Below are 25,265 nucleotides of genomic sequence, written 5' to 3'. Positions count from 1 at the left end.
TCTGCCTTTCAGGTTACGAAGATGGTGCTCCTAATCCTTGTCAGGAAGACCTGTAATTTGTATGTTTCTCTCTGCTTGAGAGAGGAGTCCCAATGACCCAGAGCACTCCTTCACCAACGTGCCTTGGTAATCAACAGCTGAGAGCTCACGCTAACGCTAGGTAATTCTATTTGGCTCAACAAACATTTGTTGAGTGCCTACTAAATGCCACGCACTGTGACAGGTGCTGGCAATTACTGCTAACAGCCTGTGCGTGTGAAGCAGTTGGCCAGGGTTAGTGATGCTGTTAGGTGGCTGGAGAGAAGAGGACTGAAGGGAGAACTGAAGTTGTCATCATCACACTCTTTCAGAGACCATCTTACACATAAGAAAAACAGGCAGAAATGTAAAGAGATGAAGTGGCTGGGTAACTCATTGCGCTGAGTCAGCAGTTTGTCTCTCCTTCTGAATCATGGCATAGCAGACGGAGCTTAGGATCTAGAGTCAAAAGACCTGGGTTCAAATTCCAACTCCTCCACTTAGCTGTGTGAGCATGGGCAGGTTTCTTGACCTCTGAGCCTCAGTTTCCACTGATAAGAAATGGAGGTAATTGCTCTGCCTACCTCATAGATAAAAGAGAAATGAAATGAGATGATGTAATATGAACAAGTGCTTCTCAAATTATAATGTGCATATAAATCAGGTGGAGATCTTGCTAAATTGAAGACTCTGAGTTAATAGATATGGGTGGGCCTGAGACTCTGAACCTCTGACAAGCTCCCAAGTGATGCTGCTGAGGCTGGTCCCTGGGTCACACTTTGAGTCGAAGGCTATGGAATGTTTACTGGTCAAATAGTAAGGATGGTAATACCAATGAGCATCACCAGCTACGGAAACACCCAAAACTCATTCAGAATTCAATAGAGCCCTACTAAGAGCTGTGATAAGTAGCCACTGTGTGGGCAATGGGAGAAATGTATGGCATGTTTTGCTCACTTAACTGAAACCATTAGAGAATAATACCAATCCATCCAAACTCAGCAGCTAGGTCAAAAAGAAAAAATTGGAATGTTCCTATCTCCTTCAGTTAAAAATATTTACCCTGGATGTAAAACATTGAGATAAAAATTAAAAGGTCCTTGGTTTCGCTAGATCATATCCTCCACATTATAACTACCTTCTGCCAAATTCCCATAGAATCTCAAAACTGTTGGGATAGATATGCTTGAGATTTGTGTCGTCATATTCTCTCCAGTCCTGGGCTTGGCCCTTATCCTAGTGTTCGAACACTTTTTTGACATTGCCCCAATGAGAAACATATACCTCTCTTTCAGATGCCTTCAGAAAAGCCTTCTTAATTTTCCTAAGAATGACCACTTGCTCACACATTACTATTTAGTTAACCTTTGTATAACTCTTATGGGCTCATGGGGTTATCCTAGCAGTGTGCCACCTAGAAGAAATGAGCTTGAATCTGCTTGCCCCAATGACCTACAAAGAGATGGTCCATTTCTTAGAACCTGCATGGTCAGGTCTCCAAGGGCCAACACAAAGCATACAATTGAGGCAATTATTGAGATAAATAGGAGGGGAAATATTATAACAAAAAATTCCTGGTGGGAGGCAATGCTCCCAGATTTTAGTCTTATCTTTGCCACTGCCCTGCTGATCTGGGATGAGGCTTTCAACATCTCTAAACAAAATTGACTGGCTTATAATGTACATACTTCTTCTGTGGGAAGAGAAGTGGTAAAAAAACAAGAAAGCAAATACATTATTTTTTGTTTGCTTCAACAATAGGATTTTTTTTTCTCTCTAACAATTCTGGAAACTAGAAGTCCAAAGTCAAGGTATTGCCAGGGTTGGTTTCTTCTAAGGCAGTGGTTCTCAACCTTGGCTGCACATTAGAATCAGCTGGGAATCTTTTTAAAATTCTGATTTCTGGGCCCCATCCTCTGGAAATTCTGTTTCTTTGTTACTAATGTTGTGGCCCCACCCCATAACAAAGAAACAGAATTTCCGGAAGATGAGGTCCAGAAATCAGGATTTTAAAAAGATTCCCCGGTGATTCTAATGTGCAGCCAAGGTTGAGAACCACTGAATAAGGGCACTGGCTATATTGGATTAGGCCCTCCTTTACGTTAATTGCCTCTTTAAGGGAACTACCTACAAATACAGTCACACTCTGAGGTACCAGGGAACACGTTTTTTGAGTTAACATTCCCCCAGTGGCTGTTATCTGTATTTTTCTGACAGCTGCTAGTTTCCTGCTTCTATTTGGGCCTGGAGAGTTGGATTCGGCTGGAGCAAAGGGGAATCAAACAAGGTTCTAATCAGAGTTTCTGAGAGTCTGCTCCACCCGGAACTTCCCTGGAGAGCAACAGTCACTGGCCCAGGGCCTGCTCCACGCCTGTGGCTCCTTTCCTGGAGAAGGGAGGGCCAGGAGGAGTAAGTGGCGACAGTTTATCTGAAGCTGGCGCTGGGTTCATTAAGAGGCCTGGTGCAGTTTATCTGCTTCTTGTCCACAAGACTCAGCTGCTCTGAACACTGAGTCCAGGGCCTGTCACCATCCCAGTCCTCACGGGGGCATCAGGTTGGACGAGTGTGAAACAGAGCGTCCCCTCCCTCCCCCACCTCAATCTTCCCTTGTCTCCAACCGTCTGTCCTCAAGGGGTCAGAGAGGAGCTGCAATTGGAGGAATGAAGCGTGAAGGTCTTCTGTCAATGCTTCCTGCCCCCAGACAGTGAGGTCCTGGGAGCGGATTGGGCTGCTCCAATAGAGAAGCAGCCCAGACCTGGGCAGGAGGAGGTGAGGGAGAACAGCGACGTGGACTTACCTTTAATAAAGCCACCTTGCCTTGAATGTAGGGGACATTTTGAGTGGTCCTGTTTGTCTTTGTCTTTGTCATAGTCTAATGTCCAGGAGTGGGGCAAAATTCCTTGTTCCGGAAGAGGAGGTCCAGGGACTGTTAAACCTCTTAATGTCCACAGCAACTCAGTGGTGGAATCAGAATGGAGCACCGAGCTCCTGGGTCCTGGGCCAGCCCTCCCGGGACTGAAACCTGGGTAAGGGCCTCAGTCCTTGTTCTCCACTCAGCTGCCAATAGTACCACCAGTTCTGAAAGTGAAAATGCTCCAGACTCAACAGGATTATCTGCTAGCCAGGGACGTAGCGTCAATGCACCATCCACACGGTCCGGCCTGGTTCTCCAGGATCATCAGCACAACAGGTGTGTCTGCGGGGGCTTCCTGTCTGTGGATGAGCCCAATGTTCCTCCAGTGCAGAGGAGGGCGGTGGTTTGTCCACGCCACTCAAAGCGCCTGTCCCAGGAAGGGGGAGACACCTCCCTAGAGGGTCAGTGCTTTATTCAACTATTTGGAGTAGATTCCAAGAACTGAGATTATTAACTTTCTGCTTTACCCAGAAAATACCACTGTTAGACCTACTATTACGTATTATTTCCAAAGCGTTATTGACTTTTCCCGGGAAGGTGGAGGGCAGCAAGTGGATTTATCCAAGTCAGAGGGAAGCAGTTGTGTTCATGGAAATCTGCCTCTTCAAAACCCCAAAGGCTGTTGGGGGCCTGTGGACTCCGGCCTCTCCCCAAATTCAGCTTCACTGAGAGGTCAATTCACACTTACCCTTTGCTATCTGCTTTCCCTAACTCACCACCTACACTTGCTTCCTCACTCCAGGTTCAAGTACCAGGTGACAAGTACCAAGCTTGTCACCAAGTAAAACCAGACACCAATGTTCCTAAACACACATCAGTAGCCACGTAACTCTACACCTTCAGACTTGGCTACCCACAGTGGGTCTCTGGGCTTGGGGCCCTGGGACAGAGCTATCCTTTGTTTAAATCTCCGCTCTTCTTCAAATTGGCTGTATACTTAATCTCTCTAAGCCTCTGTTTCCTCATATATTAAATGGATACAATAAGAGTATTTACGTTTTGGGATTAAATGAGATCAAGTGCTTAGCACAGCGCTTGGGGGCGTGGTAAATACCCCGTAAATGTTAGTTATTATCATGAACCATCTCTTTATCTTCAGGAGCTTTTAGGCGTGGGTTTTCACACTCTGCATACCAACTCCCTCCTTCTAGAATGTGATGTCTGTCTCAGTGGACCTTTCTCTACACTGTCCCCATTCTTCATAAAACAAGGTTGTCCCTGATGTTTGCCAGCAGGTGCCCTTTCTCCCTCACTCTCCAGCAGGTAAAAAGGGCAGATGGTTATTATTTGGCTACCTATTTCCAAAATCTGCAAATAGAGAAAGAGCAAATGACCTGAGCACCAGATATCTGGAATCAAGGCCCACTTGACCTTCTCTCTAAACCCTCAGCAGCCCCTACCCCATTCAGCCCTGCTTCCCCATGGCCCGGGTGGGGGAATTCAGAGAGGTATGTAGGCCTGTAAGTGGCTCTCCTCAGCTCCTCAGAAAGCTGCTTATCAGGGAATGAAACACCGGCCCAAACTTGCCATGACAGCGGGAGCTGCCTGAGAAGAGAAGCTGAGATAAATGAAGAATCCTTCATCCCCGTCAGCGTGGGCCAGACAGAAACCAGGTGCGAGGCAGCGAGCCTTCATCTTTTGTAAACAATCTCCCATCGCCCACTGCAGCAGTTTGAGCCTGAGATGGGGATTAGAAGAACAGCTTCTGCAGGCCTGGGGCCTCTCAGCTGGACAGCAAGTTAAAGGGCACACCAGATAACTAGCTGCTGGGAAAGATGCTTGAGGAAACACAGCCATTCGTCAGCAGAGGGTTCGCTTGACCTGGCAGGAGAGAATCTGATATCTAAACAGTTCCCCGCGTCCCTGAAGCGCTCTGAAAGTTCTCCAGCTAAATATTTGATACCACACCAGATAACAGCCCAAGGCTCTTCCCACTAGTACGAGAAGGCTGCCACTAGAGAGGACTAGCCAGAGCAAGATTTGGCTGAAATCAGGCAAGGATTGAGGTGGAGCCACCCCCGTTTTGCTGGTTTTCGTGTCCTTTAACCTTGGCCAGTCCAATGACGGGAAAGACTTTGCCTGCCAAAGGTTAGTTCTGTGAATCCAGGAAGAGACATGGAACCTAAATCTCTTCCGAAGGCAATTGTCCCCGTCCCGAGTCCACTCTACCTGCTTCCCCACTTCTTTGATGGAAATTTTACTGGCAGGGACTGAAAGAAAGCCCATGACCCCTGCGCTTAGATGGTAACGGATGCCAGCTTCATGCACCTGAGATTACAAAACAGAGTTAAGTGCTTGAATCCCCTAAGGGAGGTGAGGACAGACAGGCCTGGCCAAATGGAAGAGCTTTTCTGTTTACAAGTCCTATTTTCCCAGCCGTGGGATAAGAATGTCTCCAATTCCATGTTCGGAGTTTCTTAGAAGTTGGTGAGAATGAAAGCACATTTCAGATAGCATTGCCTCCAAGAGAAGGGTGTCCCCCTCTGGCTGTAAGCTAGGAAATAGGAATTGAACTCTGGACAGACCCGAGTTCAAGTCTCTGCTCTGATATCTACTAAAGGCCTGATCTTGGGCAAGTTATGTGACCTCTCTAAGCTTCAGATTCCTCATCTGGAAAACAAGGACAGTAGTTCCTACTTACGGGGTGGTTGTGAGGATTAAATAGTGAGACGTAAAGATAGCACTTACCAGAGTACCTGCTGGATACAATAAACACTCAATAAAATGGCAGCCATTAAAAGAAGAGAAGACAGGAAAATCAGATTTATCTAAGAAGAGTTTCAAAGGTGCAGGATTTGAGCACAGGTTTTTTATTTTAACTTTTTATTATATAAAATTTCAAATATATATATGTATATATACTAATAAAAGGGTAATATGCTAATTAGACCAGGAGACCTTCAGGACGTCCTTCTGGACAAAGCCATGATGGCAGGGCTGAGGCAGAGGCAGTTAGGGGCAATAAGCCAGGAGGGGAGGGCAGTTGGGAGTGATCAGACCAGCGGAGGAGGCAGTTAGGAGTGAGCAGGCCAGCAGTGGGGGGCAGTTGGGGGTGAGAAGGCCGGCAGGGGGGGCAGTTGGGGGAGAGCAGGCCGGCAGGCAGAGTGGTTAGGGGCGATCAGGCAGGCAGGCAGGTGAGGGGTTAGGAGCCAGCGGTCCCAGATTGTGAGAGGGATGTCTGACTGCCAGTTTAGGCGTGATCCCACAGGCCTAAACATCCCCCGAGGAGTCCCAGATTGGAGAGGGTGCAGGCCGGGCTGAGGGACAACCCCCCCACACACACCCACACAAATTCCGTGCACCGGACCACTAGTATGAATATAATGGACTCTCATATACCCAACTGCAGCAACTATCAGTAAGGCCAATCTTATATTGTCCATACCCACCTACAAGAAATACAAGAAATAGTCTGTTTTAAGCTAGCTATTCTGGCCATAGGTATAGGTTATTTTGTTATAGGAGAGGGAACGTGGGAGTTTAAGTCTGAAAACATGTTCCACCCTTGATTAACTGTATGACCTTAGGCAGGTCACTTAATTCATTTGATTCTCAGTTTCTTCATCTGTAAAATAAACTTGAAAAGAATAATAACTTGCCATACCTATTTCACAGAGCTCTTATGTAGAGGACAGGAGATGCCTTATAAACAGAAGTGCTATGCAAACATCAATTGCTATTGCCCCATCTGTCACTGTATGTGGCACAAAGTATGTGCTCAACAAACATTTATTCAGGCTGTTGTTAAGTGCTAGGTCATGCCTAAGAAAAACCTGCTCTTCAATCTTAGGTTGCACCTCTGAGCCTACCTGGCCACATTACAAATGCTGTCACTAAGGCCCCTGAGCCAGAGATAGTGGATTACTCAGTGCGTCTCAGCCCCACTTTCAGAGAAGCCCCTCAGCGAGTACATCCTGTTGGACCAAGAGAGTCATTTGTCATAACTCACGTCCTTGTTCAATGTCAAAGCCTGGAACATGTCAACTCATGTCAAAAGTCTCCGGCGCTATATCTCTGTTAAGGTTCAGAGTGAGAATTACAGAGACAGTGGGCAAGACCTCAAAATTACATTTTGAAAAAGAAGCTGTCAAGAATGTAACCCAAATCACCCTTTCAAAAAACAGTTGGAGATAGGTCTTTGGCCCAGAATTTAAAGCTGTGAGAGGAAACCAGAGGGCATACCTGACCAAAAGGTTGGCCCTAAAGCTACTTTGGCTGTAGCTGGAGAGATGCTCTTTCTCTTGTTTTTCTTGCCTTAGAAGAGAATTTCAGAATTTCATCCTTGGCTCCACCTCTGCCTCCTTGTGGCCCGTGAAAACAATATTTTTTTCTGCTCAGCAGGGCAAAACCTCTTATTTCCGGCTGTCCTTTTCCCATCTCCTAGCTCCACACTGAAATCCTTGCTGTAGACAGATGTCCCCAGCAAGTTATTTTCTCACCACTGAGCCCTGGCTGTTCTGCGTCCCTGGAGCACATCAGGGCCAGAGCAGAAATGAAAGGACAGAGGCCGTGTCAGCTACACTGGGGTCCAGGTCACTGGTGAGCAGACTTTTTAATGAACATGGAGGCCAGGCCTTGAAAAAAAGGTCGGGGTTCACAGAAGGGCGAGGACAATATGTGTCTGGATTATTAAATCCTGAACGCACAGACATCGATATTCTTCCAATACCCGTTCCTCCCAGGAGCTCAGTGCTTCACTGAGCAGTCAGGACGCCTGAGATCCTAGAAACCTTGACAGAGGAGAATGAAGGACATCTGACAATTGGGTTATGTCTCAACAATTTCCCACCCTGACTCTCAAAGTTCCTGACGTCTCCCTTTTCCCAGAAAGAATATAAAGCCAACTTTTCAAAGTGCTTCCAGGAAAAGGATTTGGCCAAGATGGAAAGTCTTGCTCAGTAGTCCCCCCGGCCTTGTCCTTAATGTAACCATTCCCCTTATTCCCATTTGGTCACGCCTTTTGAGTTTTGAAGATCTTAATTTCCTGGTTCCAATTGGAATGAGGACTTTTTAACATTGCAAGCTGACGTATCTTGGAAGGAACATACTTCCTGATGGGAACCAGCCTTTATTTCTTCTACTTCAGAGTTGTTTTCTTTACTTGCTTCTAACAGCAAGACATAATCCACTTCTCTACGAAGCGGTGACGCCCATCTTTGGTGGTGGTTGTGGTTGAGCCAGCCCTGCAATATACTGATAGTCATATACTGATGCTTTCACACTTTGAGTAATAGGGTGTTGGTTGGGAAGCCCAGTTCAGTTTTAAACAGCTTTTATTATTAAAAAGTTCCTCCTATTCCTTTCCTAATTTCTCTTATAGAAGGAAAATGGCATGAATGGAAGCCTTTTCAAAAACCCCATGTGACATTCTTTGCGATCTTTGAAAATATCTATGTCTGCCCTTACTCTTTCTTCTCCATGCTCAGCACTTCCAGTTACTTTCTCATTGCCCTATACAGGGAGAGAATAATGAACTGGAAGTCAAAAGACTTGGGTTCAAGTCCTGGATCCACCAATTACCAGCTGTATAACCTTAGGAAAGTCATTTAACCACTCTAAGGTTCACTTTCTTTGTTCTGTAAAATGGAGATTAAATAGATATACCTTACCTACTGTTGAGAGGATTAAGTGAGATAATATGATACTACTGAAATACAAAGGATCATATGAGACTATTATTAACAATTATATGTCAACAAATTGAATAACCTAGATGTTATTATCAGTGGTCGGCAAACTGCGGCTCTCAAGCCACATGCGGCTCTTTGGCCCCTTGAGTGTGGCTCTTCCACAAAATACCACGTGCGGGTGCGCATGTACAATGCCTTGAAACTTCATGTCCCATGCACAGAAGTCGGTATTTTGTGGAAGAGCCACACTCAAGGGGCCAAAGAGCCGCATGTTTGCCGACCACTGACCTAGAAGAACTGTATAAATGACTAGAAACATACAACCTACCAAGACTATTCATGAAGAAACAAAAAATCTAAACAGATGATTAAGAAGTAATGGGATTGACTCAGTAATCAAAAATTTCCCAACAAAGAAAAGCTTCTCTGTTCACTCAAGCTGGACACTCCAGGCGTGCCCCTCCATGTGGGCTGTACACCCTCCTGTTGTAGTTGAGCCTTGATTGCTGATGGCACCTCAATGGGAGGTATTTACCACCAAGCTGATTAGTTGCAAGGACTGACTGTGACCACTGACCACCATGGAGGGTCAGCTGTGTGGGGGCCCACTCCACAGAGCAGGATTTACTACGGTGGGGCTCTGGTGCCTGCTGAGTAAACTCCTTGAGTATGTTGCTTGTGAAGGTGGTTGGGTGGTGCTTCCACATGGTATGAAGCTGTCCACCTGGGGTGCTGGCTCTGGGGCCTCCCAGGAGGCACAGGCCAAGGTCAGCCACCACCTGTTCTGCCTGGGGCAAGCCAGCATAAGATACAAAGTGATCTGCAGATAGCTGCTACTTCTGCTGGGCTTGGAGGTATCCAAGCAGGGCCAACCTGGGAATCAATGCTGGCTGCTGAGAGTGCCAGGCCTGGGGCCACTTAGTGAGAGGTTCAGGACTAGAAGAAAGAAGAAAATGTTATAGTCCTAATTGACTCTCTATTGGTGGTAACACCATGTAGGAGTTAATCTGGGTGTCTCAGAGGCTATTCCTCTGGTTTCTTCATGATATCATCATATCATATAATGAGCAGCTGAAGGATAAGGGGTTGTTTTACCTGGAATGGAAAAGAGTGAGGTGGGAAAGCATCGTGACTGTCTTCTGAAAGAATAGGAGCCAAGAGTAAAAGCTTCAGTAAAACAAATCTCATCTTAAATAAAGAAAAGCAGTCAAAGTGGTTTGAAGAAAACGCTGACCATCTCCGATGTGAGCTCCCTGTCTCCGATGATGGGTGGGTATCAATCAAAGGCTAGACAACCGCCTGGTGAAAACATCACAAAAAGGAGATTGGGCCAGATGATCTTCGTGGTCCCTTCCAATTCAGAGAGTCTAAGATGCTCTTAAAATATGGCACCTGGAAGTGAATGCAATGTAATAGATTGAGTTAGCAAGACAAATACCCTCCTTAATATAGTTATGTTATTTACATCTTAAATATCTTTATGTGATATGAGAAGAGAGAAAACAAAAAACTAAGTAAATTTGCTATATCTGTCAGCTGTTACTATTACACCATCTTTGCATACTGTTGGATCTGTCTCATCTTTCCTCTTATATTCATTCATTTATCTTCCCTATACATCATATATATTTACAAGATATATTTTTCCTAGGTACTAAGGATACAAAAATGAAAAGACATATAAACAAATGATAACAGCAGTGAGATAAGTGCCCAGCAGTGGGATATTAATGAGGCAAGGGCAAAGCAATCAAGGACAGAGATTCACTGTGTCGCCAGGGATGGCAAAAAGGATTCCTTGAAGAAGTGACATTTGAGCTGCATCGTGGAAGGTAAATAACGATTTTTCCAGACATAGAATGGGTAGAAAATCATTCAGAGAAATGGAAGAGCTTATTAGAAGTCAAGATAGAAAGAGTGCCATGTTGCCCTGACCAGTTTGACTTAGTGGACTGAAGGGTCCTAGGTTCGATTCCAGTCAAGGGCATGTACCGTGGTTGCGGGCACATCCCCAGTGGGAGATGTAGAGGAGGCAGCTGATCAATGTTTCTCTCTCATCAATGTTTCTAACCCTCTATCCCTCTCCCTTCCTCTCTGTAAAAAATCAATAAAATATACTTGAAAAAAAGAAAGAGTGCCATGTTTTGGAGGGACGAGTAACCAGGTAAGGCTGGATCTCAAGGAAGTATGAAAAGCCACCAATGTGTCACAATTCTAAGAGGAGGAAGAGGGAGGAAGAGAGAGAGATTTAAGCATGCAACCTCTTTTTTCCCTTCTTCCCACTTTTACAGCCCCCTTCTTAAGACCCAATATCTTTTCCATCTTCAAGCTGGTGACCTCACTGTAAGTTTTTAGTGTTTTCTCTCCTTCCAGTTATGCTTATATTTAAGAGGATTTGCAGATATAGCAACCTGGAGTTGGTCTCTTTTGGGTTGTACATTTCACATGTTTGATTCCTCAAAATACACTTCATCTACTCATTCTACCTTTTGATGGGCTTGTCTTGGATCTCCCATCAGGGGGCTCTCTACAAGCATGTCTTGTGTGGAGCACTCTGGTTCCTCCAATATTGTCTCCAATTAATTGAAATTCCTTTGTCCTCCATTTCTTTAGCTAACAAGCAAGGCTGATGATGGGAGGGATGAAAATGAGAGTAGAAGAGACTCATAGCCTTAACTTAACTTTATACAAAGAAATTTAATACCCCCCCCGCACACACACATTCTCACTACTATTTAATAATTTTAACTGATTCTCAGCAAAAAAGTTGATATTCCCTATGTGGGGGTGAGGGGGAGTACTGACTGGCTATGTGCAGACTAAGTGAAATACGGCATGCTTGAAGGCCCTTAGCTTGTAAAATTACCAAGACCCATTATTTCAGCACGCCGGCTCCAACACATGAAAAAAGCACTAGGAAGGTGCCTGGCTCCTGCCTTCCTATAAACTATTTAATTTGTTTGACACTTCTTACTGGGAAAAGCTCAGGTACAGGGATGCTGAAGTTGGATGAGGGCTAGGATCTCTAAATATGTTGAAAATGTTATCTGTTCTTTCTCAAATATGTCTCTCCCATTCGGGTATTTGCTCTGTGATAGCCTTTTACCTTGGCAGCCGCTGCGTCTCGGTGCCTTGTATTCCAGAACCGATAAGGAAGGGCGAGCTTCTCCTTACTTTGCTTACTGGGAGCACCTGGTGGTGACTTGGGCTGCGTGGCCTCACAACCAGTGCCCACCCACCTCCCCCTTGCTGTGCATGCCTTGCTCTCATCTAGGGAGCAGCAGGTAAGGGAAAGAAGAAAGTAAATAAGCTTTCTCTGAGGGATTCACACCCCACTCTCTCTAGTGATCTCCTCATCTGCAGACTTGGCAGATTCTTTACATCTGATCAAGGAAGGGCCTTTTTTGATGTTTCTGCATGTTCTCGATTTACTGCCCTGCTGCTGGGATATGATGAGATGCCCTTATCAGGAGCCCCTTCAGAGCTTTCCAGATGGGTTGCAAAGTCTGTGTATTTTTAAATAAACAGCAAGCAAGCCAGTCCCAGAATGTGGCTTCCTTGGGCTAAAGCAACATTTGCATGAAGCAGGAGAGTAGATGCCAGATCCAGGAGATCTACTGCCCCTAATCTGGCTCTGTGTCCCTCCTCTTTCCTCTCCCTGTCTCCTCTCATGTTAATTATACTGTCAGGACCACACTAGAGGCCTCCAGGAACCAGCTGAGTTATGGAATGGGAAGCTGCTCCTGGCCTCCAGGTTTCTGCCTTCCATCTGCCTTGTGCCTGGCTCTGCAGACCAGTGCTGGGAGGCTCACAGGTGGAAGAGATTGGAGATTTGGACTTTGATCTGCTTGTTCCTCAACATCTTTAAGCTTTGACCTATACATCTTCCATGACCAGGATCTTCAACACAGTGATGGGGAGAATATGGAGGGAAGCTGATTCATTTCAGAGCAGACACCTGAACTATGTGGAAAGCTTTTACTTTTTTATCTAGCCCTGTTTTATGACTCCCAGTACCTGGGGAATCGTAGCATCCGTATAAGAAGAATTTGGAAATATGTGTCCTCAATGAGAACCCTTCCCAAATTCACTTGAATACCCTCCTTCCCATTTCCCCAGGTTTGCTGTAATATACCAAGCCTGAACCTTTCAACTTCAAGATCAGTCACGTTCAAAGTGTTTACATCTTTCCAAACTTGGAGAAGACCACCCCACGTGGAAGATCCCTAAAGCAAAACCTTTCATCATGACCAAACCCTGGACCATTAGAGTTTTTCACAGAATCTGCAAGTCAACCAATATCTGACTTAGACTCTATTTTCAGGAAATAACAACCTTTAAGAGTTGCACAGAGAGGGATATTCCTTAGTTGAACCTGGTTGTCTTAAGTATCTGGGTAGTCTGCTTGATTTTCTCCTCCAAAAGGAAAAAGGCAGTGACCTAAGACCCTGAACAATGATTGGTGGTCTGATAGCGAGGGTGGAATTGGGGGTAGGATGAGGTGGGAGAGAGGCCATCATCTAAAATGCATTGCATATTTCAAATATGTGGACTTACGTATAAATTCTTGAGGGCCAGAGGCAGAAAAATGAAATGATATGTTGCTTTTCAGATATGTGATCTTGGACGCATTCGTTATTTTCTCTGAGCCTCAGGCTCCTCATATAAGGAGTAATGATCATAGTAACCTTCCAGAGATATGATGAAAAGTAAGAACTAATAGCAAAGTGCTATATAAATGTCAATAACAACAACAGTGGTAACAAAAATGAGAGCAGCTGCCACTGAGAAGGAAGGTCAGAGCCAAGCCCTGTGAACGGAGCAGTTGCTTGGACAACAATGATAAGGAGCAGAACTGGAGTAGCTGCTTAAGCCAAGATCATCTGTACTTCCTTCCCTTGAGATAGCAGGCCTCGCCTGCTCACCTGTCCACATTGTTTCTCTACTCGAATGCCCCCTTCCCTTCTCACAGCTTACACAGACTGCTCAGCAAATGTTTGCTCCCCACAAATAATGGCCAATCTGGTAGCTCTCTCCCTGAGCTTGGAGATTTGCGGGTTTATGGTATCAGTGACTGATGCAACACTAGAGGTCAAATGGATGGACACAATTTGCAAGAGAAAAGGGATGCCTTCCCTTATCACCAAACACTAGCCTGCCCTCTGTTCTTCCCTGCCCAAGCTATCCTGACTGTATCAACAGAAAGGTAGTGCTCACATCAAGGTCACTTCCACTCTACTTTGAATTGATCCAATTATACTTTGTGTTTTCTGTTTAGTTCTAGACACTTAATATTATGGAAAATATTAACTAAGGAAGGAAGACAGAATGAGGAAAGATCTGGAAATTGGGTCTTCAGAAAACAATTGAGGAATTTGAATGTGTGGCCCTAGAGAAGGGCCACAGAGGACAATTTCTTCAAATATTTGGAGGAGTGTTTTCTATCATTTAGAGAAGTCCAACATTGGAAGAATCTTCCTAATAGTGGTCCCCTATTGCTAGAGGTGTCTGAGCCTAGGATGTTGAAGTAAAGATAGGGTGAGGGTAGAAAGGACAAGGTCTTTACATTCTTTCCATCTCCAAGCTTTTAATCATTATGTTGTTTTGATTTGCCCCACCCTCATCCTCTAAGTCCATCTCCGGTTAGTGAGGTTGAGAAAAGCAAGACATTCCCAGCGATAGCTGGCGCACTGATATGTCTGGGGAAATTCACTTACCTGAAGGAGAAATCAAATGCTTTGGGGCTATTTTCAGGGGTTGCCTGGGGAAAGGCACAGAATAGAGTTCAGCAATTCAGATTCCTCAGCTCTATGAGCCAAGAAGCAGCTAGATGGTCACCAAAATATCCAAAGGCAATGTTGATCTGAAAGCTGGATTGGTATCTCATTACTGGGCAGGCGTTTCTTTCCACATCTGCCAAAAGCCAGGAGAAAGACACCTCTCCCTGCTGCTGGAAGCAGAGTAACCTACTCCTCTCCCTTAACAGAATTCCTTTAAGCCTGCAGGGTCACGGTGTGTATGGGGGCAGGGGTGTGGGGCAGGGAGAGTCCTTTCTCTTCAGGTGCACCTAGTATAGAAAGACCTACTATTCAGACCTGTCAGCGATTTGTGAGCTTTTCTCTCGTCTCTCCTAATCAAGGTTTTCAGAACCCACTGGAGAGCGGACCCTGTGGCTCAGGAAACCACTCCCAGCTCAAGGCTGAAGCAGGAAAGGGCTGAGTGAGACCCTATGTGACTTCAGGAAAACTGTCTGCATCTTGGTCCCTAACTCAGTAGAAAGAAGAGAATGGAAGAGTGCTCCTCCAGGCTTTCCCTGACCCAAGAGAAGAATCTGAACTATGTCTCAGCAACAGAGCAAATATTTACACTTGTCAGCAAAAATAAAATTGAAAACTAAACTGAAAATATCTGTGGGGGTCGGGGGAGGAGAGGGAACCAGGCCCTTTCTTGTTTTCCAGGGGAGGAATCTGACATTGGAAGCATCTCAGCACCTGGTCAATGCAGAATACGTGAGAGCAAGAGGTTTATGTACTGATTCAATTCACTTCAGTCCTAGGATCCGGCTTCCCCACCCCCCACAGAGATTTGTGTACAAGAGAGCTGGAAGAAGAGAAAGGAAGAGTAGAGCCAAATTTGCTTTGAGCCCTAGCCAGTTTGGCTTACTGGATAGAGCGTCGGCCTGCAGACTGAAGGATCCCAGGTTCAATTCCGGTCAAGAGCACGTGTGTGCCGGGTTGCAGGCTCTATCCCCAGTAGGGGGCTTGCAGGAGGTGCCCGATAGATGATAATCTCTCATCGTTGATGTTTCTGTCTCTCTCTCCCTCTCCCTTTCTCTCTGAAATCAATAAAAATATATCTTTTTTAAAAAGTTGCTTTGAATATTTTCCAATCTTCTATATCCCTTTCACTTAGAAAGAATAAAGAGACCAAAAAAAAAAAAATAGACCTATATCTATTGCTGATAAACTCTCTTCTTATTCAAAAAGAGAAATTTTTAAAAACAGATTTCTTTTTCTTTAGAGTTTTTTAGAAAGAGAGGATCTGGGAAGACAAACTATTTTTGGTAGATTTATTTAATGCACATTTGAAAGTTTAATGTCTTTCAAAATTAGGTGAGGATGTTAAAGAACCCAAAGTTGGGACTGGTATTAGACTTTAACTGGATGATTTTTTTTAATTTTTGTATCTGTCCCATTGTTCTGCATTATTAAATTCTAAGGATAAACACAAGCTCTTTTTCTTTTTCCTACTCGCGGTAGAACGAGTCAGGTAAAGCATACCAAACTCTGGATCCAAATACCCAAATGAAAACCAGGAAAGCCAGCTTTCCAGATCTTTGGTATTCTGTGAAGAAAATGTAGATTAGTTATGTTTGGAATGTTTTGTTTGTTTAGTTTGCTGTGTCTTAATTTGTGCTTAGCCACATACCACCGAACACGGAGAGCTGATCCCTTTCTCAGCTCCTTTCATTTTCATTTCCATCCTGGGAATTCTGTAGAAATAGATTGAAGGATTTTTAGCAAAAGACCCTCTTACTTTTTATGTCTATATGGAGAACTCTTCTATTTTCCACTCGCACTGCTCGGAAGTTTTGTTTTGCACTACTTACAGCCAAAAGAAACGCGGAAGAGTGGAAGAGCAAGAGAAACTTTCCACGCAGGTAAGCTGCCTTGCTTTATTGAGTGGTTGCAGCCACGTCTGCAAAGCTGTGTTTTTGGTCGGGGTCACAGGTAACAATGCTTGTTTTTAGATAGGTCTGTAATTGTTGTAAGGGAGGCCAGCAGGCCTGCGGGAATGTGTCAAGGTGTGGATTTCAATGGGTTTGAAATGTTTGCACTGTAGGTGGGAGCCTGCAGGCCCGCTGACCCTTTCAAAGGCATCTCTGCAATCCCCCATGTCCATGCACCCAAACTGCTGAATTTGAATTGCTGAATGGAGACCCCATGCCGGATTCAGGACTTGCCCCACCCGACCCCACCCATCCTCCCGGGAAGACATTGGCCTCCTGGCTGCCTCGGACTCTTTCTAGCTTCAGCTCCCTGGGCAGGGTCTCCCCTGCTGAGCCCCAAAGGTGGGAATTAAAAATTGAGTTCCAGAAAATGACTGAGTCTGAATAGGACAGACACTGGAGGAACTGGTTGTCCAGATTTCACCTGTTCAGACTCCCCATCCAGAAAAGCAACAGCGCCTAGCAGAGGCTGCGGGCTGGACGAAAGGGGGGTGGGGGGAATCAAAGAACTCTGCCCAAAATGATTAGAGCCAGGCCCAGCACCCTCCAACCTTTGCTTTCCTTCAGGTTGCTGCTGAAGAATTCCCTCCCCCAACTTTGTTCTTTGGGTGGGGTGATCTAGAACTTTCACCCCAGGATGAAGTGTAGGGGAGACCAGACAGGTAACTCCCTTTTCCTCAACAGTCTCCCTTTCCTTTTCCTGCTTTAAGTTAGGATTCTGTTTCTGGGAGCAGGATCCGTGTGTGTAGATCTATGTGGGTAGGAATAAGCAACAGGATGACATCAATTCCCAACAATGTTCACTGACGGTAACTGGCCAGGCCAGCCTGGGCGATCTTCATCCGGGCTCTGAAACGTTCAAGGGGTGGCCTTCCTTGCCTTCGAGTTCCATTAGCATTGAAAGTAATGCTTCTTATGTCCCCCTTTCGACCCAAACAAATCCATGCGCTGCACTACCCTGCGTGAATTCGCTTTATTGGCCCTAGAAGGGGAAGACATCCCAAACATTTTTTTTTAAGATGAAAGGAAACCTTGGTCCATTCGCATATAAAGGACACTTGACTCTGCAGGGGGGGGGGGGCGGGGGGGGGGCAGCTGGGGGATGGAGCAGGCTTGTCAGTGACAGGAGCACCTCGCCTGGATCTCCCTGCAGAAGGATGGCTTCTCTGTCCCTTTTCTAGCGACCTTTCCACCAATCTAAACATCCAGCTGGGCCTTCAAATCCTTTACGTTCCCAAAGTTGAGTCTTTTCTTGAGTTTACACTTGTTAAAGGAGCCCAAACAAAACAAACAAACTAAAACTGTAGGCAACCCTGGGAGCACACTCGCCCTGAAGCTATCACTGCCTGAGACAAATACTTTTAACAAAGGGAAGGGAGGAGTAAAAGAAAATGCCTCCCAAACTCCTCCCATCTCTAACCCTACTTCCATTATCTTTATATTAATATTAATACATTGCCTCTGGTAAAACTCTTGGACTAATTGAACATCTGAAGCCCTCATCATTTTGGAGCACCATTTTGGGGATGTCTGGACAGGAGACTTTTGCGCCAACATTCATTTTTCCAACAAATATTTACTAAGCATCTACTATGTGCCAGGCATTGTTCAAGGCATTGGAAATTAAGCAATGAATAAAACAGACAAAAATCTCTGCCTTCATGGACCTTCCATTCTAGAATGTTAGGAGGCGAGAGACTGTTTTCACATATGGTTGCTGGAAACATACGTGTCACTTCTTTGCTGTATTAACTCTTTTGGTGTCTTTGGAAAGAGTCCAAACTATTACAAGTTTACCAACATAATCTGTAATACTAATAACATGCAGATAGATATGTGGCCCTTCACAGTCCTGGGTCATCTCCCCAAACCAATAATAGCATTTTAGCCAATCTCCATGTACCCCTTCCCCAAAAAGACAATCATTTGCTGAATCTTCTCTCCTCTGGGAGGCCCAGGCTGCTGGTCTAACAAGACTGGAGAGACCAGGGCATGACCCCATGACCAAGACCCTTCCCCCGCCCCACTGGCCTCAGCAATCCTCTGGACAGACTGCTAGCCAGGGCTGGGGGGTGGGAGCTGGCCAACCATTGCAGGGCTGAACTCTCCATGAACCAGGAAAGGATGGGGGTGGGGGAGGCCGAGCAGAGCTAGCAGGAACAGACCGAGGAGGAAGCAAGGCTTCTAGGCAAACCTCTCTGGCTGGATAAATATTGAGCCGCCTCATCTCCAAGGTGGGGATTGAAATGAGGCTGTCAAGCCAGAGTAAACTGAAGGGAGCTTTAGGCCTCAGAGGAGCAGAGGGTACATGTTTTGTAGGACTCCCTCCCTCCTAGGTTCCCCTTTAGGCAGAAAGAACTGCAAAGCTCAGAATTATCTGGACCCAGGCCAGTGAGTTTGAGAGCTTGAAGGAAATGGACTAGGGGTGGGGTGGGGTTTAGGGTGAGACTGAATTTAATTAGCTCTAACTAGGCCAGTAGACTATATGCAACCGGATGCTTCCCCCTACCTGTACCTCCATCCTAGACCAAGTTTAACATTCCTTCTTCCCTATGTCTTCTTCTATCCTCAGAGGAAAGAATGGCCAAGCTGCAGTGGTACAATTCAATTTGTATTAAAAACTGGGAAAGCAGGCCCAGAGAGGACACACAAGAGGCCCTTGGTAGAGAAAATTCTGGAAGCTCCTATAAAGTTCTTCTCTGGAGTATCTGATCCATTTATATGTTGATGAAGCGAAAAACAGTGGACAAGGACCAAGAGGTCTATCTCTGAGCTGAAGTCTACAGCTGCTTGAGCCTCTCTGTTTTTCCAGAAATGGGCATTAAATATTTTGCATCTCCAACTCCTGTCCTGCCCAAGACTCACTTTGATTATATAAAGCAAAAGCTGAAGCATCTGTGGTTGAGTCATGCAAAGAAGTCATGCAAGGAAGTCCTGAGAGCCAGGACTAAACCATCAGAAAAAAATCTGGCACAACTGCAGGGGGTGCCAATCTCATGCCCTACATGAGAATGTGCTGCCAGAGTTATGCAAGGAGGCTGTCCTGCCAAGAGCATGTCTCATTATGATACACTACTTACTGTAAACCAGTATTCTGTGGGACTACCTGGAACCTTTTCGTTCATAATTTATTCCCTCGCAGCAAGTTTCATGGTTATGATACCAGGTGGGTCTGTGGGTGCAGTGCAAGAGGACCAACACTGAGGGATATCTGCTTCCATCATGCCAAAAACAACTCAGGATGAAAAAGTAGTAGGAAAATGTCTTATGGGAATACATAAAACAGAAAATTTCTACCGAACACTGCCAGACAGCGTCCTAAGTGTTTCTGATACATCTCATTTATTCTTCAATGTCTTCCACTTTACATCCGAAGAAATGGACGCACAGGGAAGTTGAATAACTGGGTAAGCTCACCCAGCTAATAAGAGGGGGCACATTGATAACGAAGTTATACTTCAGAACCCTTGCCCCCACCACTCTAACTCAGGACCTCAAAGTGTCTGCCTTCAAGACTTCCTATCCATCCTCTCAACGGAGAAGGGAGGGCAAGAGTGTGGGGGGCTCAGGATAACGCTCCTCTTCTTCGGGCGGGCGAGTAGGCTGAGGCCTGAAGGGAAGGAAGGGGTCTCAACCCAGTCGAGGTGTTCTCAGCTGCTAAGAAGGAATCCCTTTTACCTGTCCTTGGCCTCATAACCTGTCTCTAGCTCCATACACCTAACTTGGGGTCAAACAAGATGTGAGAGTGCACTCACATCTCTAAGGACCAAGAAGCACTCTGGAATAGGTAAAGGACTATAGAAAAGGGAGAGGACGAGTCCCTTTGAGTAATAATAATAATTACTATTATTCTTATTATAGCTCACATGTATTTATTAGGGACTGCTCCAAGCATTTTGCACATATTAAGTTATTTAATATCAGCATCAACTTTATGAAATATGTACTATTATGATCTTCATTTTGTAGATAGTAAAACTGGGCCCAGGGAATTAGACAGCCTGCTCAAGGCTTGAGAGGCAGCGCTGGAAGGATTTGAAACCAGGTATCCGGGACATCTCCCCAACCCCTCGGCTGTCACCCGGAGGTGTCCCCAGCCTTCCCATCTGCACCCTCTTCCACTCCCCATCCCACCAAATCCCTTCCAGCAGCCCAGTGGTATTGGTGCAGAGAATGTTCATAACAAAGAAACCCACATTAAAAGTAAGGAGAACTTCAGGGGTTTTTAATTCTCTTTTTCTTGTCTCTTGTCCAGAAGATCAAAGGACCTCGCATTGGGAGAACAAACGCTAAAGGAAAAGGCAAATGAAAGAGGAAAAGTTCACACTTGGGGCTGAGAAACAGATGGTGCAGAGGGCTGGGTGGAGTGGAGGCTGGACTGTCCCCCCACTCAGACCGTCGGGGAGGGGCCAGGAGATGCTTGTCAAGGTTTCTGAAGAACCAAGGGGGGAAAAAATCTCTCAAGATTTTTACTTTCAAACCAGGAGATTTTTTTTGAATCTAGAAAAGGAAGGTGTAAGAGTGGAGGGAGGGCTTTCAATTTTTGCAGAAATGCACTTTGAGATGCCCTGGTGAATATGATTCCCTTCACCCCTTCAAGGCCTGAGAAACACCACCAGCCTGAAAGGCATGGAGGCGTCTCTGACTGGAAAGTTTAACAAAGACCATCAACTTAATTCAGCTGCAGCCAAATGTGTTTTTGTTTATTTGGTTGACCATTTTTTCCTTTGTCCTGTATGCTGGGGAAACACACAGTCATCTTTTCTTTCTCCAAATAAGTGCCTCCTGTGTAAACCAATCTGGGGCCTTAACTGCAAAGTGGGATTTTAGGAGAGAGCCATGTGGGATGGGGTCAGTAGCTTTGCACCTAAGGAGGTAGGAGGCTCATATTTATTGTGGATTATTTTGAGTTTGTGCCTCGGTTAACAGAGAATTGATTTGCCCCCTCACCCTTCCCTGGGGGAATCTGGTGGTTCCTTGCGCTGTGACCCAAAATCAAATGGGCAGCCTTCCCTTTCCTCCTGTCCCTTCCATCATGTCACCCTCCCCCAGGACCAGCCTGAGGCCCAGATCTACCATCCATGTGGCCCTGCTCTAACCACTGCTCCTCCCTGCTTTCCTGCCTACTGATCCAAAGTTGTAGGATCCACAATTACCCCAACCAGAAGGCTCTAGGGGAGTTTTGTTTCCACAGACACTCACTCTGTCCCCTCTGTCAAGGTGACCCTTTGGGGAAGCCAATCTTGATGGCAATTTCAATTAAATACAGAAAAGCAGTTAATAGATTTTTTTTTTGAAGATGGAGGACCAGGCAGGAGCCTCTGGGAAAGCTAGACTTCCTCTTGCTACACGCTCTCTTCCTCTGCAGCTGGGCTGTGCCATTCTTGCTAACATTGCCTCTCCTGTAATGGCACCAATTTCATTAGGAAGCAAATGCTGGGCATTTCATATACATGCTCTTAGTCCTCTTAGCTGTTAGTTCTCTTTGCTGCCTCTCTTCCTTTGAATCGTCAAAAATTAAATGGATGGGGTGGATAAGTGCCCCCCCACACACACACCCGGGTCCACTGCTGCCCCCACCAGCTGTCCTGGCTCGGGGGCATGTGGGCTCCCTGGGTAACCGGAATCAATAAAGCGGGTCTCTGGCGCCCAGAGCCCGCAGGCCCGGGTCATCTCAATGGCACTGAGGGGCCAGTGAGCGATGGAGGTTTGTTGACCATCTCGGAGCTTCCTGAGCCCCGGCCTCCCCACCCCCCACACCCCTCCCCGCAGCAGACCAAGGGGTTGTTGGTGGGACGGCCCTGGAGACAATAGCTGTCCCCGCGGGTGCTCTGTTGGCTTGTTTGGAAAGCCCAAAGGCGCTTGGAGGTAAAAAGGTCAGCTCCAGATCCGGACCTACCTCGGCCTCCTCCCCCACCCCCAGGCCCCTGGTCCTCCAACTTGCCCCCTTGGGGCCACCTTCCCCTTCTCCCACCCCCACTCGCCCTTTTTGAGGCCGCCTTCTTCCTGTGGCCCAGCACCAAAAACCCGGGGAGTTCACCTTCAACCCTGGGAGGATGGCACTGAGCTGGGAGGTTGGCACTTTGGAGGTGGGCCAGCTGAGGCTGAGTGTCCTAGGCTCTCTGGCTTCCAATGTCCGGACGGATGTCCTGGCTGGGTGGAAGAGAGCTGGGTTGGGGGCGACCATCCTCTGACTCTCTGGATGCCAGGCCCGGTCTGGGGGGTGAGGGTGGGGGAGGGGGAGTTGCCTTTGCCTCCCCCCCCTCGTCCTACCCTTTTTATACCCTTTTCTGTTTTCTCCAAAGAGCTCTCCTTTCCTGCCTTCCTCTCAGGACTTTCTCCCAACGATTTCCTCCCCATGCCCTTTCCGCCCATCTCTGTCTTGCTTCTTCCAATGACCCCGGGGACTGACATCTGTCAGACCTGGAGACCTGGTTCTGGTTCTGCTTTAGATCCACCCAGTTCTTTCCAGCCCAGCCAGGCTTGGCCAACTCTGTCTTTCCCTCTCCCCAGGATTCTTGGAGCAGAAAGCCTTCTCTACCCTGAGGTGGAGGAGCAGAAGCAGTCGGGAAGAAGGGAAAACACAGACTTTATTGCAATGAGGTAGTTGGAGGTACAGAGAGAACCCAGCTTGCTTGGGGCTCAGGTTTCCAGAAACTCGGGTGGTGCCCCCACGGTCTCCAAGGTTCAGAGAAATGCTTGCAGCTGCTAGGAGCTGTCAGGGCACCTGGGCCTCCCTGTTCTCCCCCAGAGAGTGGGGCGCCCAGGTGGAGATGGGGATGAGGGTCCTGGGTTTCCAGAAGGCAATAAATAGGGGAGGAACTAGTGGGGGCGCGCCTGCGCCTTCCTGGTGGAGACTTGCGGGGGTGGGGGGCAGGCCTCGCACAACATTCCAAAAGTCTCAGCAGAACCAAGTTCTGAAACACTTTGGTGGCTTAGAGATGAGATCGCTGGGAGGAGGAGTCAGGTCTCAGGAAACAACCTCTAGAGGCTGCATTAGTGCAATACAAATGTGGGGGGGGGCGGGTAATAGGGTTAGATGGGGGAGGGGGTGCTTTTTGGTCTGTCACAAGGCAGCTGGTGCTATTGTAAGGTCTGTGGTGATTGGAGAGAGTAAGCATTGGTGATAGGCCCGCACCCAAACACGTCCCACACAAGAAACTCCTAGGCCTTCTCTCCATCCCAGGCCTAGAAGGGGGAGTTGGGGCAGGGGTGAGTGCATGAGGACAGTCCTCGCAGCTCAAAGGCACTGAACTGAGCCAACCGAAGTTATGAGGGAAGCAGAATTCGGGGAATTCCGCTTGCTCCCACCCCACCCGGGCTGATCCCCAGATCAAAGGCGACAGGCAGCCCTTCCCTCCACATCTGGCAGGTTACAGGTCTCTCACGCCTCTGGTCCCATAGGGTCCCCAGCCACCAGCATCCCACCCAGACCGGAGGAAAGTGTTTCCCTGCTGCCCCCTAAGGCAGCTCCAAACTGGCGCCCCCCCCCCCCCGGCCGGCAGCCCAGGCCTGGGTTAGGGGGAGCAGAGGCGGAGGCGAGGGCTGGATGGCAGCGCTGGGGAGCCCCATCGGGTCGGAGGCTGAGCTCAGGAGGTGACGGAGCTGGGCGAGGCCTCCGGGGAGGTGCACGTGGACTGGTCGGAGGCGTCTCCCGTGGCCTCCTTGGAGCAGCCTGGAGGGGCTGGGGGCAGCCGGCCTCCCTCCCGCTCTCGCTTCTTCTGCTTCATGCGCCGGTTCTGGAACCAAATCTTGACCTGCGTCTCGTTGAGCTCCAGGGTGGCGGCGATCTCCACCCTCCGGGCCCGGCTCAGGTACTTGTTGAAATGGAACTCCTTCTCCAGCTCCGTCAGCTGCCGCGTCGTGAAGTTGGTGCGGAGGCCGCCGGCAGCGCCCAGGCCCAGCTCCGACACCTTTGCTAGGGGCGGGGCGGAGAAGGCACGTCAGTGAGCTCACCTTTCTCCTCGGCCCCACCCCACCCCCCACCCCTGGGCCACTCTGCACCCCCTTCACCATTCTGTCCCATTTCTGCTCTCAAAGTTCTCGTGGATCACCAGGCACACCCCACCCTCAAGGTGTTCTCCGGATCTGGAGCAACCTGCCCCACACTTCCATTCCCACCCCCCAGCCCGTTCGGCGCGCCAGGACCTGGGCTGTGCTAGGCACACAGATCAGGAAGTTGGGGGTGAGGGTGGAGACTTACTCTGGAGGGTAGACCCGCACTCACTCAGTGGGGTCCCCACGCGCGTCCTGAGACAGGCGGAGAGTGCTCTTACCTGCCTCTACCAGAGCGTCTCAGAGCAAGGAACCCAGCCTGGGCTCAGGACACCCCAGTGCAGGAGCAGCAGAGCGGCTTTGGGGCCCCGAGAGAGGGTGGCCACGCCTGAGCCCTACCTGTCTTGGGTGGGTTCCTCTTAACCTTCATCCAGTCGAACGTCCGGGCAGTGGGGGCGCTGGGTTCTGACGTGCTGGGCGATTCCTTGTCCTCGGAGAGGAGGTCAGCATAGGCCGGTGCAAAGCTCCCTCTCTGCTCGGTCCCGTAAGGGGGCTGTGGCGGAGGGTACGGTCCGGGGCCAGCTCCACCGGTTCCATAGCCGTCGGACAAGCCCCCTAGCTGGACCCCATAGCTCGAAGGATGGAAATAGCCTCCATCTCCTTCTGGTTGGCCCAGAGGGTAGTACTGAGAAGGCCCATAGCTGGGGCTGCAAGTTGCCGGGGGGTACCCCGAGGTCGCGGAGCTGGGGAAGGGCACCCCCAGTGCCGAAGGCGGCGGCTGGACGGGATAGCCTGAGTTCTGCTGAAGCTCGGGGCTGGGCAGCCCCCCACCATAGCGGGTCTCACTTGCGTAGCTGTCAACATCGGGAGCCGAGCTGGGGGGGAAGGAAGTAGGGGCGCTGTGGTGGGCGCTGTAGACGCTGGGTCCCCGGTTACAGAGTGGGTACTCTAAGAAGGAGTTCATCCTATTATAGTCCAT

At 47.8% G+C, this 25,265-nt stretch overlaps 1 protein-coding gene across 1 annotated transcript; it reads right to left on the bottom strand.

Annotated features, from left to right (window-relative positions):
• Positions 1-23,880: 23,880 nt before the first annotated feature.
• On the bottom strand, positions 23,881-25,265 carry HOXB1 (homeobox B1). The gene is made up of 2 exons (XM_059668287.1): positions 24,686-25,265; positions 23,881-24,209 (listed from the first exon to the last, which is right to left on the bottom strand). The coding sequence occupies exons 1-2, from the start codon at positions 25,263-25,265 to the stop codon at positions 23,881-23,883; spliced, it is 909 nt and encodes a 302-aa protein (XP_059524270.1).

The sequence above is a fragment of the Myotis daubentonii genome, chromosome 16, assembly GCF_963259705.1.
Source record: "Myotis daubentonii chromosome 16, mMyoDau2.1, whole genome shotgun sequence".
Taxonomy (NCBI): Eukaryota; Metazoa; Chordata; class Mammalia; order Chiroptera; family Vespertilionidae; genus Myotis; species Myotis daubentonii.
This window is presented reverse-complemented; position numbering and strand designations above follow the sequence as displayed.

Bases quoted from the DNA above. Each gene is read 5' to 3' on its own strand.
- HOXB1 (XM_059668287.1), bottom strand. From the start codon at position 25,265: ATGGACTATAATAGGATGAACTCCTTCTTAGAGTACCCACTCTGTAAC. The intron at 24,210-24,685 runs GTAGGGCTCAGG...CCCCGCCCCTAG, and splicing joins GAGGAACCCACCCAAGACAG to CAAAGGTGTCGGAGCTGGGC.